At 43.3% G+C, this 15589-nt stretch overlaps 2 protein-coding genes across 12 annotated transcripts in view; one reads left to right on the top strand and one right to left on the bottom strand.

Moving 5' to 3' along the window:
- Positions 1-923: 923 nt before the first annotated feature.
- On the bottom strand, positions 924-8035 carry HNRNPH3 (heterogeneous nuclear ribonucleoprotein H3). Of its 10 annotated transcripts, none has more exons than XM_032116982.1 (10): positions 7850-8035; positions 6749-6885; positions 6077-6215; positions 5345-5532; positions 4851-4937; positions 4412-4539; positions 3033-3168; positions 2736-2816; positions 2564-2650; positions 924-2297 (listed from the first exon to the last, which is right to left on the bottom strand). In XM_032116982.1, the coding sequence occupies exons 2-10, from the start codon at positions 6864-6866 to the stop codon at positions 2284-2286; spliced, it is 978 nt and encodes a 325-aa protein (XP_031972873.1). In that variant the 5' UTR covers positions 6867-6885; positions 7850-8035; the 3' UTR covers positions 924-2283. The 10 variants fall into 10 exon arrangements, with proteins under 10 accessions (XP_031972873.1, XP_031972865.1, XP_031972874.1 ...); XM_032116974.1 differs by having other exon boundaries at positions 924-2262; XM_032116983.1 differs by having other exon boundaries at positions 4412-4527.
- A 501-nt stretch (positions 8036-8536) lies between these two features.
- PBLD (phenazine biosynthesis like protein domain containing) overlaps positions 8537-15589 on the top strand; it is a 31620-nt gene continuing 24567 nt past the window's right edge. For both annotated transcript variants that reach the window (XM_032116972.1, XM_032116973.1), the window contains exons 1-6: positions 8537-8883; positions 11152-11251; positions 13607-13705; positions 14242-14351; positions 14494-14523; positions 15058-15146. In XM_032116972.1, coding sequence (XP_031972863.1) covers positions 8800-8883; positions 11152-11251; positions 13607-13705; positions 14242-14351; positions 14494-14523; positions 15058-15146 — 512 coding nt within the window. In that variant the 5' untranslated portion in view covers positions 8537-8799. The remainder of the gene's footprint in view (positions 8884-11151; positions 11252-13606; positions 13706-14241; positions 14352-14493; positions 14524-15057; positions 15147-15589) is intronic.

Here is a 15589-nt window from a genome sequence, read left to right as displayed (position 1 = left end):
GGGGCATTAGCACGCACCCGGAGACAACCCGATGTTCCTCCTGCTGCTCCCCGCGCAGGGCTCGAGGGTCTGAGCCCCCGCCCCACACAGCGGGCTCACGGACCGTGTTTGCTCCGCCTGCCCGGGAGTGAAGGGCTCGCCCGGCCCTTCCTGGCAGCCCTCACGTGGCCGCTGCACAGGCGCTTCCCGGCAGGAGCGGAGCGCTGCAGCTCCCAGCGCTGCCAGAGCCGAGGCTGTAATTAATACACGGCCATGAAACTACCCCGGCCTCACGGACTGGGCAACCTCTGCTCACGGCTCTCAGAAACGATTCCTCTGCCCTCTAAATGCTGCTTCAGGGAGCTGAAAGGCTCGAGGCCGAACGCTGCTCTCGTTAAGGGTGAAGGGACAGGGCGGGCAGGCAGGACTCACTGTCCTGCACAGTGCAATTGCGTTGGCTGGGACTGAAGAGCAGTGGTCTCTTTGCAGATTGCCTGGTTGTACAAAAGAGCTCAAAGCACAACCCCAGCCTGCTCTCCAAAGGCGTCAGGGCTGCTTCTCCCAAGATGGAACCCCAGGTGTTCCCGAGCGAGGAGGCGCTGCAGAGCTGGCAGGATTTTCTCTCTGCTATACCCACGGTAAAAACCAGCTTCCTTCAAGTGCACCTTTCCTCCACCTTCCTGTGAGGTATTTTTTCCTGCAATTGAATTAACTCTGCTCTTACCACTGCCACTTGGGCAACACCTCAGCTACCCTGGCAACAGACCAACAGCCCCCTAGGTCTGAAGGGTGATAATGGTTCAAATGATTAAGAACTCTTTTTCCCTCCCCTTCCTAGCCAGCACTGCTCCAGTGCTTGGAAAGCTTCCTATGCCAGTTACCCTTTTCAGCTCTTCCAGTCCCTTTGACACCCATTCTCTAGTGAAATAAATTCCATTCTCCTCTCTCCCACAAGAAGACATTTATTACAGATATAACACAGTACTAGCAAAACAGGTGACAGACTTGCAATACCCAAGATCACATTTGACATTTTAAGGGAGGCATTGAGGACAAAGCAGTTAATTGGGGAGATCACACTGGCTCAGAAGAATAAATACCTTTTTCCACTACACATCAGGTATGTTAAGTGTCTTCAAACAGTAAGTTTCTTACATATCTTACATGTCACAAATGCACAAGAAGTTTTATCAATGTGTTTGGGTTGTGTGTTACTGAGCGAGTATTGGGCCTATAGATGCTTTAGAGATCTTGGCTTCTAATGAGCTCCTATGTAGAATGGCTTGGCAAACTTTGAACAAATACAGACAAATCATCTCCGTGCAGTGAAAAAAAAAGCTGAACCGTGTTTAAATACAATAAATTCAAGAAAGAAAAGAAGTAACTTGCTTCCAAATCCCCCACGTTTCCTAAAAGCATGTATGTGAAAAAAAAAACTAAGTAAAAAGCTTCAAATTAACTAGTATTTGACCTATGTCATGTTAGCTAAAAGCTGTGCTAGTGTTTCAGTTTGATTTGCAGGTTACATGTGTGAAATGCAGGCTCTAAAACACTACAGCAATGTGTGGGAAGAAACGCAGCTGCTTGGTTGGTGGTGTGGAGGCAGAAAATGGGTGCTGCTCATTTACACAGGTGTGCATTTGCTGGGGGGTGCTGGCAGCAGGAGGAAGAAGCCAGAACAACGCCTTTGCGCCTCCACAGCTTTATGCCGTGGTGCAATTATTACATACAACTTATCAAAAGGGTTTAGGAAAGTCATTACCAAATAAACTAACCTATTCATCTACCTTTCTCCCCTTAAACAAGTAAATGTTTAAATTTGTTCACTAGACCAAGATTACACAGAACTGAATCAGTGTTCATAGGAGTTACAGTACAACCACCTTTATGGAACCATAGTACAACATTTTAAACCGACTGTAGTCTTGAATATGTAATACATCCTTAGGAGTAACTAGTATAAAAAGTATCAACATCAGTGGTTTGAATATAAAAATTTATTTAAAGTCAGAGTATGCAACAAATAAAACCTACAGAAAACAGATTTTCCCATCACAATCTGTTGCTTACCAAATAATATTGTGAAAACACATTCCTTCAGTCATTATAAAGTTCTTAAAATACAAAAGAAATTAAGTTTTGTAAGAAAGTCTAGTAGACCAGAGACTGTTTCTTCCAAGGTGTTTTGCAGAAGCAAAGCTATCCTTCAATACATCCCACGCCATCCTCCTCCACCCATACTGCCTTGCCCATAGTATCCTCCACTATTTCCACTGCCACGACCTGCAAACAATTGACACAAGGTCACGCATACATACCTTAAAAAAAGAAAAAGTGGGATGGGTAATACAGAACAATTGACCGAAGATGACAACTTACACTAACAATACTCCAGCACTACTGCTCTTAACCAGCATTTGCTGCAGTAGTACAGCGTGTAAAGTCCCCAAAGATTTAGTTACAAAAAACCACTGCTCCTCCTTCTTTTCTCCCAGCCCAAAGCCCACCACCCTTGCCCCCTGTCTGTCAGACAACAGATATTTACAGTTTCCACTCAAACATTTAAAAGAGAACTTGTACTTACTATATCCGCCCAAGCCATCAGGAGTTCCATATCCGCCACTGTAATTGCTACCCATTCCCATTCTACCAACAGAGCCATAACCTTGATCTGCAAAGCCAGGAGGGCACCATTACAAGCTTGGAACTCAATAGACTTGGCAAAAAAATCAGCTAAGTGTGCAATTGATGCATACCCATTCCATCTCTGCCATAGCCTCCCATTCCAGAGCCACCTCCAGCAGTGGAATTCAGGAATAGTTCAATATATCGATGCTCTGTAAGAAGCAAAAAAAGCCTCACTTTGTATTTTATTTCCCAGACCAGAAGCAGAGATACAAAGCAACTCCCCTCCCCCCTACAGGTAGCAGACAGAAGGCCACAAACAAGCAAGTCTGCAATGTGGTAAATGGGGAAAACCTTAGGGTGGATCTGCTGCTCAAAGCCCTGCTAGAGGCTGGCCAAACGGCAGCATCAGGGAACACGACACTCACGCATGTGATTCTTATCCTTGGACATCGCAGCTACTGCATCCTCATGTGTTACAAATTCCACATCTGCCTCTCCCGTAGCTCTTCCATCTGCTCCAATATCAATGTGAACTCTTATAGGGTTCAATGGTGAGAAAAACTAAGGAAAAAACAAAAACCAAATTGCGTTAATGTAGAATTCAAGGCCGGGTACTTTGTATCCGTTCCCCTGGTTAGTGGTGCATTGCATCAATTCAATGTCATCCTGCCACATAAATTTAACCACTAATTTCTCAAGTATTACCTTAGTGATTGTGGACATTCAACATCAGGTCAACCTACGTTTACAATCCATTATTACTACACAGCTTGGAGCGCTGCAGCTACAGAGCCTGAGGAGCTTTCTCTGAAAGCAAAGATACAAACAACTCCTACCCACACACACTGTTCTAAACAACACAAGTCAAATGTGACACCATCCTGGACAGGAATATAATCAGTTGGTTTTAATTTCGCTCGGCTTCTTCAGATTTCTCAACGCAAGGATGCATTCATGGAATTCAAGAAAAGCTGCCTGTCAATCAGACTGCTCTTCCTCACTGCTCCAGATCAAAGCCTGACTTTTAGCCCTTGTAATAGTCTTTCCCGTAAATGAAACAATCAAACTGACACAAGAAAATACACCTCCATTTAAGTAAACCAACCCACCCACAAAAGAAAACAAACACAAGCCTAAGAATGGAGTTCTGCGTATTTAATATATACGTGCAACTAGCAATATAGCCTCTCTCCAAGGACATGCTATGTTAAACCAGGCCTCGTCTCCCAAAAAAACTTCTTCCCCTACAAACAGCGCATCTGCACTGACACAAGAACACATTCGCAAAACCCTGCGGATGTGCTTTTATCTATCACCCTGATCTCTTATGAGTAAGGGGAGGGGTACAGTCCTCTCCAAGCCAACACAGCTCTCTACAGCCTTCCCACCCTGTCCCTCCTGAAATAAGGTCTCAGGTCAACAAACAAATATGCAAAACTAAGCAATCTAAGTTTCACATCTTCTGTCATTTTCACAAAATCAGATAAGCTTAAATTCTGAAGGCCTTAAAATGAGGATACTGATTGCAGCAACTGTTGTCTCTGCAATACACCTTTTATGGAAATGAAAAGAGCAAAGAGTGCAAGGATTAACGTTAAATATAGCTTTGCTGACTTCTCTGGTAATCCCACCTCGGACAGTAGCTTTATAAAAGCTCATTCACTTTGTGCAACTCACGTGAAGGGCCATGGCTTTAGTCAGCAGATGTAGCAGTGACTTGAGAACTCTCCCCGAGTTTGGACTAGGACAGATAGGGACATGCACACTGCTGGCATGAGGAAGCCCTTTTCCCCGTGGTACTTACGTTAGCAATATCGTTTTCCGTGGCTCGGAAAGGCAGCCCTCTCATGTGAACAAAATGACCGCCACCATGGAACCCCGACCCTGCATCTCCAGCTCCATAGCCATGTCCTCCCATGCCTATTGGAAAACCCAAACCAAAAAAACCCACACACCTCTAAGATCATGAAAAGCCAAAAGTCATCACTACTCTTTTTCTGAAAGCACTGAATTATACCACTGAATGCACGGTGTTTACACTTCCCATGTATCAACCCAAACCTTACCAGAAGCCCTCCTAAGCAATCTATTTACCTTTTCTTACGATTCCCCAATCCCCTCCCCTTTTTAAACAACCTTCTTTACAAAATAGAATGAAGCTATTATTTCTGTCTTGGAAATACTGTGTCTTGCAACTCAAGTAACAGGAAAACCTTTTTAGACAAACTATTAATTTCTTTTACCTCTCCCATCCCTCATTCTGTCGTCATAGCCGTCGTTTCCATAGCCATAGTTATTATAGCCACCATAATCATCAAAGCCACCATATCCTGTGCAATGGAGAGAAGGAAAGGAACGATCACATTACTGCTCAGAATTCACAGAGAAATGCACACACAACACTCAATTTTGCAGTCTTTGGGCACCCAGCACTTTGCAAACAGCCTCTGCAGACTGTCAAACCTGGATTTCTGAACACGGTGCAAAAATACATTTTTTATATAACAGAGACTAAAACATGCAAACGGAGAGATCAGATTCTGCTGAAAATAGCTCCCTTATTATTTACGTTCATCTTAAATACTAAGCCACACGTTTTGATATATACATACAAGTTTTTTCAGATAAATACATCAAACCTAATGGGCATTACAGCTACTGCCATTTCTTATTTCTTGACAAGTATGTCAGAAACATGAAACTGCCAACAGAACCTGTGTTCATTAGATGAACATACCACCGTCATATCCACCACCTCCTCGACGCATTCTGTCATACATACTTCCACGCCCAGCTCCATAATAACCCCCTCTTCCTCCTAATGGTCTATCATATGGTCCAGGTCGCTGTTGTCCCATCATTCTTCTTGGCATGTCAGAGAATCCTCTGATTTCGCTCTTACTACTTTTGAAGATTTCAATATATCTAATAAAAGAGGATTTTCAAGGTACCAGTAAGAACACAGGCAGAAGCAGTCTGAATTTTACAAAAGGCCATACTACGTTTTCTAGAACTAAATGTACAAGCCAATAGTAGTGACTAGAGATACCATACAACTTAAGTTTCTCCTCAAAACTGTAAGAATCTTAAGTGTATTAAAAAAACCCACTTTACAGTGGCAGAAATTACTATGTGAAAATTCTAGCTGTACAAATTAAGCTTAAAACATGTCTTTCCAGTATGAGAAACATACTGTTGAAAAACAATGTCTGGCTATAGCAGCATTTATCACAAATTACCCTACATAAGAACGATTGAAACAATTTTCTGAGTTTAGCAAACTACCCAGTGCAATACTGTCTCCCCCACCCCCCAAATCTACTGTATTTCCCAAGTTAACTTAGGATCAGTTACAAAAATTCTTAAAAACAGCCAATTCCCCAATGGTCCCCAACCCCCCAAAAGCATTACTGACCCACAACCCCCAAAAAATAAAGATTTAACACCATCCCAAACTCTCCATCCCCACCTGTGCCCTATTCTTTCCTTGTGTTTCCCCAGAGCATTTTCTGCTATCTCCTTTGAAGCAAACTGCACGAAGGCCTCCCCTGTGCTTCTCCCCTGGTAGTCCAGCGTCAATGTTATCCCATTTGGCACGATTTCCAACCCTTTAACCCAAGGACAAATAACCCCGTCAAGGGGAACAGTGTTAAAGGCTGAAACATTCCCATCTGTAGCAAATACTTAAAGCATATCTAAACAACAACAACGAAAAAGAAAACCACCTTGTTTCCCCCGTCACCCAACAATTTAAGCCCATGATCTTTCATTAAACATTTATGGATTTAGCCATACTTCTTTTCTGTTTAGACTATGCAAAAATACAACCACCTAAGTTACACGAAGAAAATATAGCTACCAATCAAGCAATTTAACTGATCCAAATGCTAACATTCAGGTTACCCCAATATGCACAGTATGTTTCCCACCTCGACTAAATTAGATATATTCTGTGTTCTACTACATCTGTGGTTATCTGTGCTTCATTTACAGAACATAATTCTTACTTAAGACAAACTAATTTAGCACAATCCCTCCCCATCCACCCCATTAACAGGTATTAAACGTGTACAAAACATTACATAAAAGATACAAGAAAACTCTAAAGAAACCCACTACACTCCGACTATACTGGAGGTACCTTGGAAAAACTGAACAATCTCTTCTTTGCTGCAACCAAATGGCAGGCCTCGGAGTCGTACCACTGTTCCGTCATTGGTTGTATCATTGGGCCCATTGTGTTTTCCACTCCAGTCCATCTTTTATTTAATTTAAATCCTAAAAAAACCCCAACGAAATAGAAATTAAAAAAACCCACTGAGATTCCATCCATGCTTAAGTTTCTCCCTTAAAAAGAAACCTGGTGGGTTTTGTTTATTTAGATAACGAGCATAATGGATCATGAGCTTTATTTCTGTTCCCGATTTCAAACTTTGCGTCTAAACATATCCCAATGGTATCTAAAGCCCCCACCACGGGGATTTAAGCCCTGCCGCTGGGGAGCACCGCGTGGACGGCGGGCAGCACGTGGGCAGGCACGGCACGTAAAGCTCGGCATTTACTAAGAGTACATTTCACATCCGCTCCGTAAAGCTTTCTGGGTTTTTTTTTTTTTGGTTGTTTTTTTTCTTGGAGCGTAACAGTTGAGAAAGGGGCTGGAACCACAGGGCCTTCCTTTGTCTGCCCTCAGCCGGGGGCGGCGGGGGAGTGTGCGTGTGACGAGGGCGTGTTAAGGGGGGGGCACCGCCACCGTCCCACAAAGGGAGCCGCCATCGCCGCCTCGTCAGGCACGGAGCCATCGCGATCCCGCCTCCCACCGTCCTCCCGACACCGCGGCCCTGACCCCTCGCCTGCTCCCCGCCGCCATTTACCGCGCCTCCCCGGGGCGCCCGCCCCCCGCCTGCCCCGCTACCGCCGTGCCCCCCGTCGCGTCCCGCTGCCCACCTCTTGCCTCGGAGGTGCTGCGCCGCCCAGCCCGTGCACCCTCACCGCCCCAAGACCCCCGCCCACGGCTTTCCTGGGGCCGCCGCCGCCGTCCTCGGCTCCGCCGCTCAAAATGGCGGCCGCGATCGGGAACGAGGCTCCGCACCGCCTCCCCCCTCCCCCGCCCGCGGGCGCGCGCCGGGCCCGACCCGGCGCCGAGCGGGCCCAGAGCTCCCCCCGTCACCACCCCTCGCCCGCGGAACCCTCCCCGGGCGGGCCCCGCCGCCGCTCGCTCGGCCCGCTCGCCCTCTCCGCTCACCGCGAGCCTCTCGCGCACCCCTGGCCTTGCCCCGGCACCCGCTCGCGCTGGGCAGGACGCGCCTCTTCGCTCACTCCCGGCCGTCCGGCGGGCCCCACACCTGCGCAGCGCCCACGGGCAGCGGAGCGTCCGGGCCGCGCGACTATCGCGATACTGACAGCGCGCGCCGCTTCACACCCGCCTAGGCAGCTCCCGCGCACGCGCGATTCACGGGGGGAAAGCGGGGGGATGGTGGAAGGGAGCGACGGCGCATGCGGGGTAGGGGAGGGGGCGTTCCCGCCCTTTCCTTTCACCGCCTCCTCTGCCGAGGGGCCGCCCGAGCGCGTGCGCGCTCTTCCCTCGGTCACGCGGGCGGTGCCGCTCGTTTTGGCGCCAAGCGGGAGCGCGCGCGGCCCAAGGTAGGGGTGTGGCGCGCGCGTGCCCCGCCATCGCCTCCGGCCGCCATCGCCTCCGGCCGCCATCGCCTCAAGCCCGCGGTGGCGGTGGTCGGTCGTGCTCTGGAGCTTGTGTCCTGCTCAGCGTGTCCTTCTCCCTGGGCGCAGCTTTGGGAGGGAGTGAGGATGAGGAAGGTTGCCCGGTGTGGGCGTACGCAATGGCTGCCCACGTCTCCTCAGCAAACCTGCCGAGCCGGGCAGGACCCCGCCTCCTTCAGTGCGGGGCAGACTGGGCCGGGCGCTGTGGTGAAGGGGCGCGTTGAAAAGTTCGGTGGCTAGTGGTGAGGGCGGCTAAAATGTGTGTTTTAATTGAAAAAAAAAAAAAATCAGTGCAGAGTGCCGGGGGCCTAGGAAGGAGTCTCAATCCGTGTCGGCACTAGGAAGTGACGGGATGGGCCGCTGGCTCCTCCTGCCCTCAGGGAAACATTAACTTGGAGTTCTGCTGTTCATTGGGGTAAAACAGGTTAGAGAGTACCTTGCAGAGCATAGCCTGCGGCTAGACAGGTGCACAGGACAATGCAAATCCCAATTTTTACGGTTGATGCATTTACAAACCGGCCATTTTCTGGAAATCCTGCGGCAGTTTGTCTGCTTGAAAATGTAAGTTTAAAAAGCCTCAACTGTTTTCTGAGGTACTGCAATGACATTTGCTATTCTGTACTTGGACTGAGTGCTCAGCATTGCATTAGTCTTTGCTTTCTTTACTCGGGAATTCTGCTTTCAAGACTTGTTTGCTGTGGCTCCAGAATACAGAGAAATTAGCATAGGGGTGCTCTTCTTTTTTTTCATCAAAACGATATCATACAAGACAACATCTGAATTTTTTGTGGGCTTTAAAAAATATTTTATTAAGGAATAGGCTGGATTTCTTTTGAAGTAAGTAAAAAAGTGGCTTAATTTCTTCAAGAATGATTCAGAATAAAGATTCTGAAGAATTAAGAAGGATTCAGAGTGAAATCTGAAAAGTAATGCTGTAAAACAGGAGGATTAAACTGTGAGGTTTGGTTTTGGTGTGGGTTTTCTCCCTTTTTTTTCTTTCATTTTTCCTCTTTCTCTGGAAAGAAAAAGAACAGATACTGACCTGGGTATGAGTCTTTTACCATTAGTGTGTTGGGTTCAGCTTTGGCCAAATTTAAACAGCCAGTTTATATTGCTTCAGTGTTGCGTGGTAGTTTTCTTGCAGTTGACAGTAGTTACCCTCCTCATCTGGGTGTTGTGAACAGTTGATACTAACTGGTTCTGATTTCTACCAAAAATAATTATTAAGATGGATTAGAAATTTATAAAAGCCTTGTATTGTTTGTATTGTAACTCCTGATAAGAATTGTAAATATGGAAATATATGTAAAGCAGCCAATGGCAATGGCTTGTAATGATAATATGAATCCTTTCTAGATGTTCCTAAGTCTGTCTAAATCTCATTGCCTACTTACCAGGTCAGCTAAAGGTGTGACTGGGAATGTCTCTTTTTGGTGGTATTTTTGGCCCCATAAAATCTACATACTCTCAAAATGATCTCTGCTTTAAAATTATGAGTTTCTAATTGCATTTTTTATATTAATTTTACTTTATTCCGTTAAGATATCTTGAGGCCTACTTACTTGCATGATGACTTTGGAATGCAGACATTTAAAAATTTTTTCTACAATTCCTGGAAGTAGAGGCTTTAGTGTCACAGCTAAAGCTGAGATCCTAATTCAGCGTTTTATTCTAAGCTTCAAGGAAGTGTGATGCAGCCATGCAAAACAACTGTTCTCTGCTCCCTCCAGAGTCTCAGCAGATGCTTTACAGAAAAAATCGGGAGAAATGCAAGAATGGCAAAACCAGCCCTTTCTGTGTTTCAGAGGTGCCACAGGATGGCAGTGTTTCAATAAAGTTTCGTGTTATTAAAAAGAGTTATTTTTAACAACATTTTTACTGGTCTTTGTTCTGGTTTAGGACCTTTACAGTAACTGACAGAACTCTTACTGGGATAAAGGGAATGTAACTGTACTGTAAAATGTTAGAATGTTGTTTAACCGCATAGAATTCAGTCTGCAAGTACAGCTCTAGTGTACTGATCAGTTACTGGTTTGTATCTGTAGTATGGGATTATTGACTGAAAAGGATTAGTTATTAAGGGAAGTAAATAAAGTTAAAAGGGAAAATTTTTATCTCTTAGAGAGAGACCAGGTCCCTTTAGTACTTTGTTTCACTTGAGTTTCAGTATTTTAAAGATCAGATTCTCAAACCTGGCCAGTCAGCATAACTGTGGGGAAAGAGCAGTGGAACATGGGCCGAGGAGAATGTTATACAATCCCTGGGGCTTGGGTGTCTTGGGGTCAGTGTTCACTGGCTTAAATCACAGGCACTTAGTGAGCTTCAGCAGTTTTTAAAATTTTTTTTCTAGTTTATCTGTTCTCAGCTCCTATGGAGGGAGCATATTGTTCCTGTTTTTGAAGAGTAGTGTCGTGGGCACAGCAGTAAGGGCTGAGCAGCCGGCTTGGCCTTTGCCAGCACTACAGGCCTCTTGCTGGCAAGGATTTTTCAGAGTTGTAAAAAGAAAGTTGTAGTTCTTTTTAGGTTATGTAATAACAACTTCTCTGTGTGACTTTAACAACAACCAAAAGAGATTTGTGTTCCTGGAAAGACTGAGTTTAGTTTTTAGGTGATTTTGTTTTCTACATAGTCCAAGAATTTGTAAACTAATAGGGCAGATATTAGAAATTGCTGTGTACCACAATTATTATCCCATTTTTATGCTTATAGTTTTTTTTACTCTCAGAAAGTATTTTGAATTAAAACTGAATCTATGTTTTATTATAATAGAAAATTAAATGACTGCATTTTTTAGCCTGCTCTTGATTGGATTTGTTATTAAATCCCTAGGACTTGGATGAAGATTTGCACCAAAAAATTGCAACAGAAATGAACCTTTCAGAAACAGCTTTCATCAGAAAACTGAAACCTGAAGGTGACTTTACCAAAAGTTAGTGGTTCTGTTTACTCTCCAAAATATCTAACAAAGGAATAGGAGGACACTGTGGGTACATTTATAAGGAATGGTGCTAATTTTTAAGACAGCAAACCAAAGTCTTGAAGTTGCGATGTATCTTAAGATTATAATAAGGCTATTGCAGGTGGATTCTTGAAAGTATTTGTGCTCAAATTTATTTTACAATATAAACATACTTATTCATAATTCAGACCATTTGTTTTAGTGCCTTTTATTAAATAAGCAAGTTGTCTATAGACAGTCTCCTAAAAATGCTGTGCAGACATCTTTCAATTAGTATTTCCCTTATTACTAATAATAACCTGAAATAATTCCTTATACAATCAGAAGAATAGAGATGGAATATGCTCATTCCATATGCACAGGACTGCAAAGTGAGTAGAATCTGGCTTGGCTGTTCAGAGAATCATTGCTGGGGTATCTATAATGTTATTTGAGTTTGTCATGAAGTCTCATAAGATGTCTGTGCAGCCAGTACTGGAAAATGCAGATTTCCAACAAAGCTGGGATTTCTGAAGTGGTCCAAATCTTACACATTAGGCTGCTCCTTTGATTGGTTTAAATGGAGGGAGTTTTGGTGTTCGTTGGTAGGGCATGTGGATATGTTGGGAGAGGAACTGGAGAGACACGGGGCAAGACAGAAAATGTCAGACAGATTCAGAATTTGTTCAGACTCACTCTGTGGATTCATTTTCAGCTGAATCATTTTGCTGAATCTGCTCACTTGGCAGTTGTGTGGTGGAATGAGCCAAGGGGCTGGGACTCCACTAGTCTGGACCTAGACTGCAGATTAAGGAGTTATGTTTATCATCTTTGTTGTTTGATAGATTGTTCAGGGAGCAGTACAGTCACTGTAATTAAAAATATTAAGGATAGTAGTAACTATAATTGCTTGCTGCTGTTGTTAATAAATTGGAATTTGTTTTAGGGTTAGACTAATCGCTTGGAGCAAGAAGGGATAATACTTTCCATTTTTCATGTTAGCACTTTGCCAGTATGTTTAACACATTTATTTTCAAGTCATCCTTATCTGACAGCATACAAAATGCCAACTTCTTTATCATTAAAGTGGTTTTGATCTAATGGACTAGCTTGTGGCCTCAGACCCACACAGCTGCCCAAGAGGTGCACAAGTTCTTTCAAAAAAATTTAGTCACTCGGCTACACCTGAGACTGGCTGTGTTGAGGGGTGGTGGGAGTGAACCAGGAACATCAGAATGCCATTTATCATCTCCTTCTGGAACATTAATTGGTGTGGTGAGGGCTCCTGGACACAGTGTATGTTTTTGCAGGCATTTGTGATCAGTGTGTTTAATTTAATATTAATTAAAGAAAAAAACAAACCAATCAACTCCGTTATTTTAGGGACACGTGAATTTATGAGATTACTCAATGTCCTCTCAGTCCGAGTCCAGCTGTATGTCTGAGCATCCAGGCAGGTGTTCTGGGTCACAGAGCTGTCTGTCTCCACTCAGGCATGGGCATGGATCCTTCATGTGCTGTTGCTCCCAGCTGCAGCTTCCACTTGGAGCAGTGCATTAACAAGTGGAGCAGGCTCACAGCTGGGGGCTGGCCCCCCCTCACAGCACTTCACTGCTGTGGCCGTTAGTTTCCACCACAAGGTTTTATTGGGTTCCTATTTGTTTTCATTAGAGGGGACTGACTTTAATGCATTAATTTTCTGCAGTGGCAATTACAAGACTGGATTTAAAAAAAAAAGTATCATTTGTTTATTTTCCACTTTTAGTTGCATTTGTGTGGTAATTATTCACTTGAAATGCATGTGCAAAAGTTACAGGAAATCAAGTATTGTTCATGTGTGTTCCAAATTTTTTAAACGGCAAATAGAAATATGATTTCTAGTGAAATGAAGGGTGAGTAGACATTAGAGACTTTTATCAGACTTGAGTAGTGGTTTAAGCAAAATAATTCATAACTGAGCTAGCTCCAATACAGGTTCCATTATACCAACAAGAGCATTTATAACCTCTAAATGGTAACCCAGCCTCCAGGTGTATAGAGATCATGACTATGCCTTTTCAGGATTTCATAATACACAAGGGCATAGAGGCTTTATCTTCTAAATAAGACCTATTTAGGAAAAAGAAAAATCTCTGCAGCATGCAAAGGTTGTTGACCTGATTCAAAAGGGATAGCTATTCTGCAAAATCAGTGCAAAATGGGTACCTAAAAGTGTGTTTAGGACCAAAACTGATTGTAACATGCATTTTGATTAACTGAAACATCATCACTCTATGTATGTTGAGACAAAATGAAGAAATAGACTTCTTCCACTTCACAGCACTAAATAGACTCTATTTTTTCAAGGTTCCTGCTTTGGGCTCAGATGGTTCACCCCAGCCAATGAAGTTCCTCTTTGTGGTCATGCAACTCTTGCATCAGCTGCTGTGTTATTTCACGTACAAAGTATGTTTACAGACTATGCATTACTGTAACTTTTTAGAACATTTACTTCTAATTAACATCTCCATTTTCTACAAGAAGGCAATTGAACATTCAGAACATTTATGGAACACAAGTGGAGATACCCTGGGTATTGCCTTTTACAACTGCTCTGTCGTTACAAGGCTGTAGTCTGATGCCTACCTTCTGATTTCAATGCCCTACTATTACTCTTGTTTAAGAAAAGTGCCAAGTATGCAAATGTCACCTGGGAGAGGTACAGTAGGATTTGATGAATAGGGAATATTGCTCTTTCTGTTAAAAGGACATTCTCATTCATTCTAGGCATGTGCAGGAAGGATTCCGTGACCATTGCTGTGTTTATTAGCCTCAGCAGATTTATTGAGTTAGTTGGGAATTTTGCCCAGAATACAGACTTACTCTAGATATATTTGAGCTGCATAACTAACTTTTTCTGAGTATACTGAGCTACTCCTAGGGCTATAATAATTTAGATTAAAATTCTTATGTTTGATAATGTTGCGATGTTTTCTCTCCAGAAAATACAAATTCAGTTCTCACATTTGTGACACTGAGTGGGGAATTAAAGGCCAGACAAGTGAAAGATCATATTGTCCTGGACTTGCCGCTTTACGCAGCCTACCCCCAGGTCAGTCAAAATTTTATTCATGATAGGTTTTCAAGGAAAGTATGTGTTTGTATGTGTATGTAGGTATATGTGTCTGTCTATAGTTGCATAGATAGATACATATATATTCCATTTTTTACAGTGTGTTTTTTTTTTTCTTCAGGAACTTAAGGAAGTAGAAGAATTAATAAAGGTAAAAAAAGAATCTATCAGTTGTCTTAGAAAAACATTCGTAATAGCTTTGCTTATTTTTATATATTAAAATGGCTAAAAAATGGTGACAAGGCACTGCCTGATGTACTCCTGAATTTGAAACACCAAACTTCAAAGCTCTGAGTAATGACTCAGTAGGTCAGGGAATGTAATTCTCCAAAATGCTGCAGCTGAACCTGTGTCTCCCATTACCATTGACTGAAGTGTCAATATTTATTTCAATGGCATTTTCAGCCTTTTGTGTGCATTAGGGGGCAGTCTGTGTTCTTGCACTCCTCTAGATCCTGGATTTTTTTTCCAAGTAGACATATATGGAGCTTGTAACTGAGCCATATCCATTAGTGCACTTGGTGCATTTGCTTGTCTTGCTTGCAGGAGCTTGAGGGTTGCATGGAAGACTTTGCATAAGCCCTCTTCTAGCAGGGAATGTGCTTCACAGAAATGCTAAGGAAATAATATTTTATATTCAAGTGATGATGGTTTTTTTCTCTGTCTTCTTTACATTTTCCACCAGGCAGCCGTTGGTGACATGATTGTTCAAGATCTCTGTTACTCTCCTGACACAAAGAAACTCTTAGTCCGCCTCAGTGATACTTACGAAAGGTGTCTTATGCTTTTTCAGTTTTCTCAATCAAGAGTGCAGAAATTGAGTTGGCTTGTTTAATCTCTATTCCTTACACACTAGGCTCTTCTATCTAGTTTTAAATCAGGTGGAGATTAAAACCCTCTGTTTTAAATTTCTGTGTAAAGTGGTTATTTTATTTTTTAGTATGAACTTATTGAAGCTGCAAGCTGAGTAAGATCATTCTGAAATCTGTCTTCAAGAGAAGGAGATGTAGGAAACAGTTTAAATGATGGTGTATTTTTCCCATCCATCTGAGCCCAAAAATGATCCAGTAACCTAGCAGGAAGTTAGGAGTCCTGCTTCAGTTCAGGGCACATTGACAGAATGCCAGGGATTCTTACTTCCATTGGACTGTAATCTGCTTACACATGCTTAAGAGCCCCATAAGTAGCTTTAGAGAGGAAATTCCAATTCAAATTAG

This window comes from Corvus moneduloides, chromosome 8 (assembly GCF_009650955.1).
Source record: "Corvus moneduloides isolate bCorMon1 chromosome 8, bCorMon1.pri, whole genome shotgun sequence".
NCBI lineage: Eukaryota > Metazoa > Chordata > Aves > Passeriformes > Corvidae > Corvus > Corvus moneduloides.
The sequence above is the reverse complement of the archived record's forward strand: the minus strand, read 5'-3'. Positions and strand labels throughout refer to the sequence as shown.

What these genes read in the sequence shown, in the direction of transcription:
- HNRNPH3 (XM_032116974.1), bottom strand. Translation starts at nt 6,866, where the DNA reads ATGGACTGGAGTGGAAAACACAATGGGCCCAATGATACAACCAATGAC. An exon ending in AAGGAAAGAATAGGGCACAG is followed by an intron (nt 5,533 to 6,076) that starts GTGGGGATGGAG and finishes CTCTTTTATTAG; the next exon opens with ATATATTGAAATCTTCAAAA. An exon ending in CAGAATGAGGGATGGGAGAG is followed by an intron (nt 4,540 to 4,850) that starts GTAAAAGAAATT and finishes TTTTTGGTTTGG; the next exon opens with GTTTTCCAATAGGCATGGGA.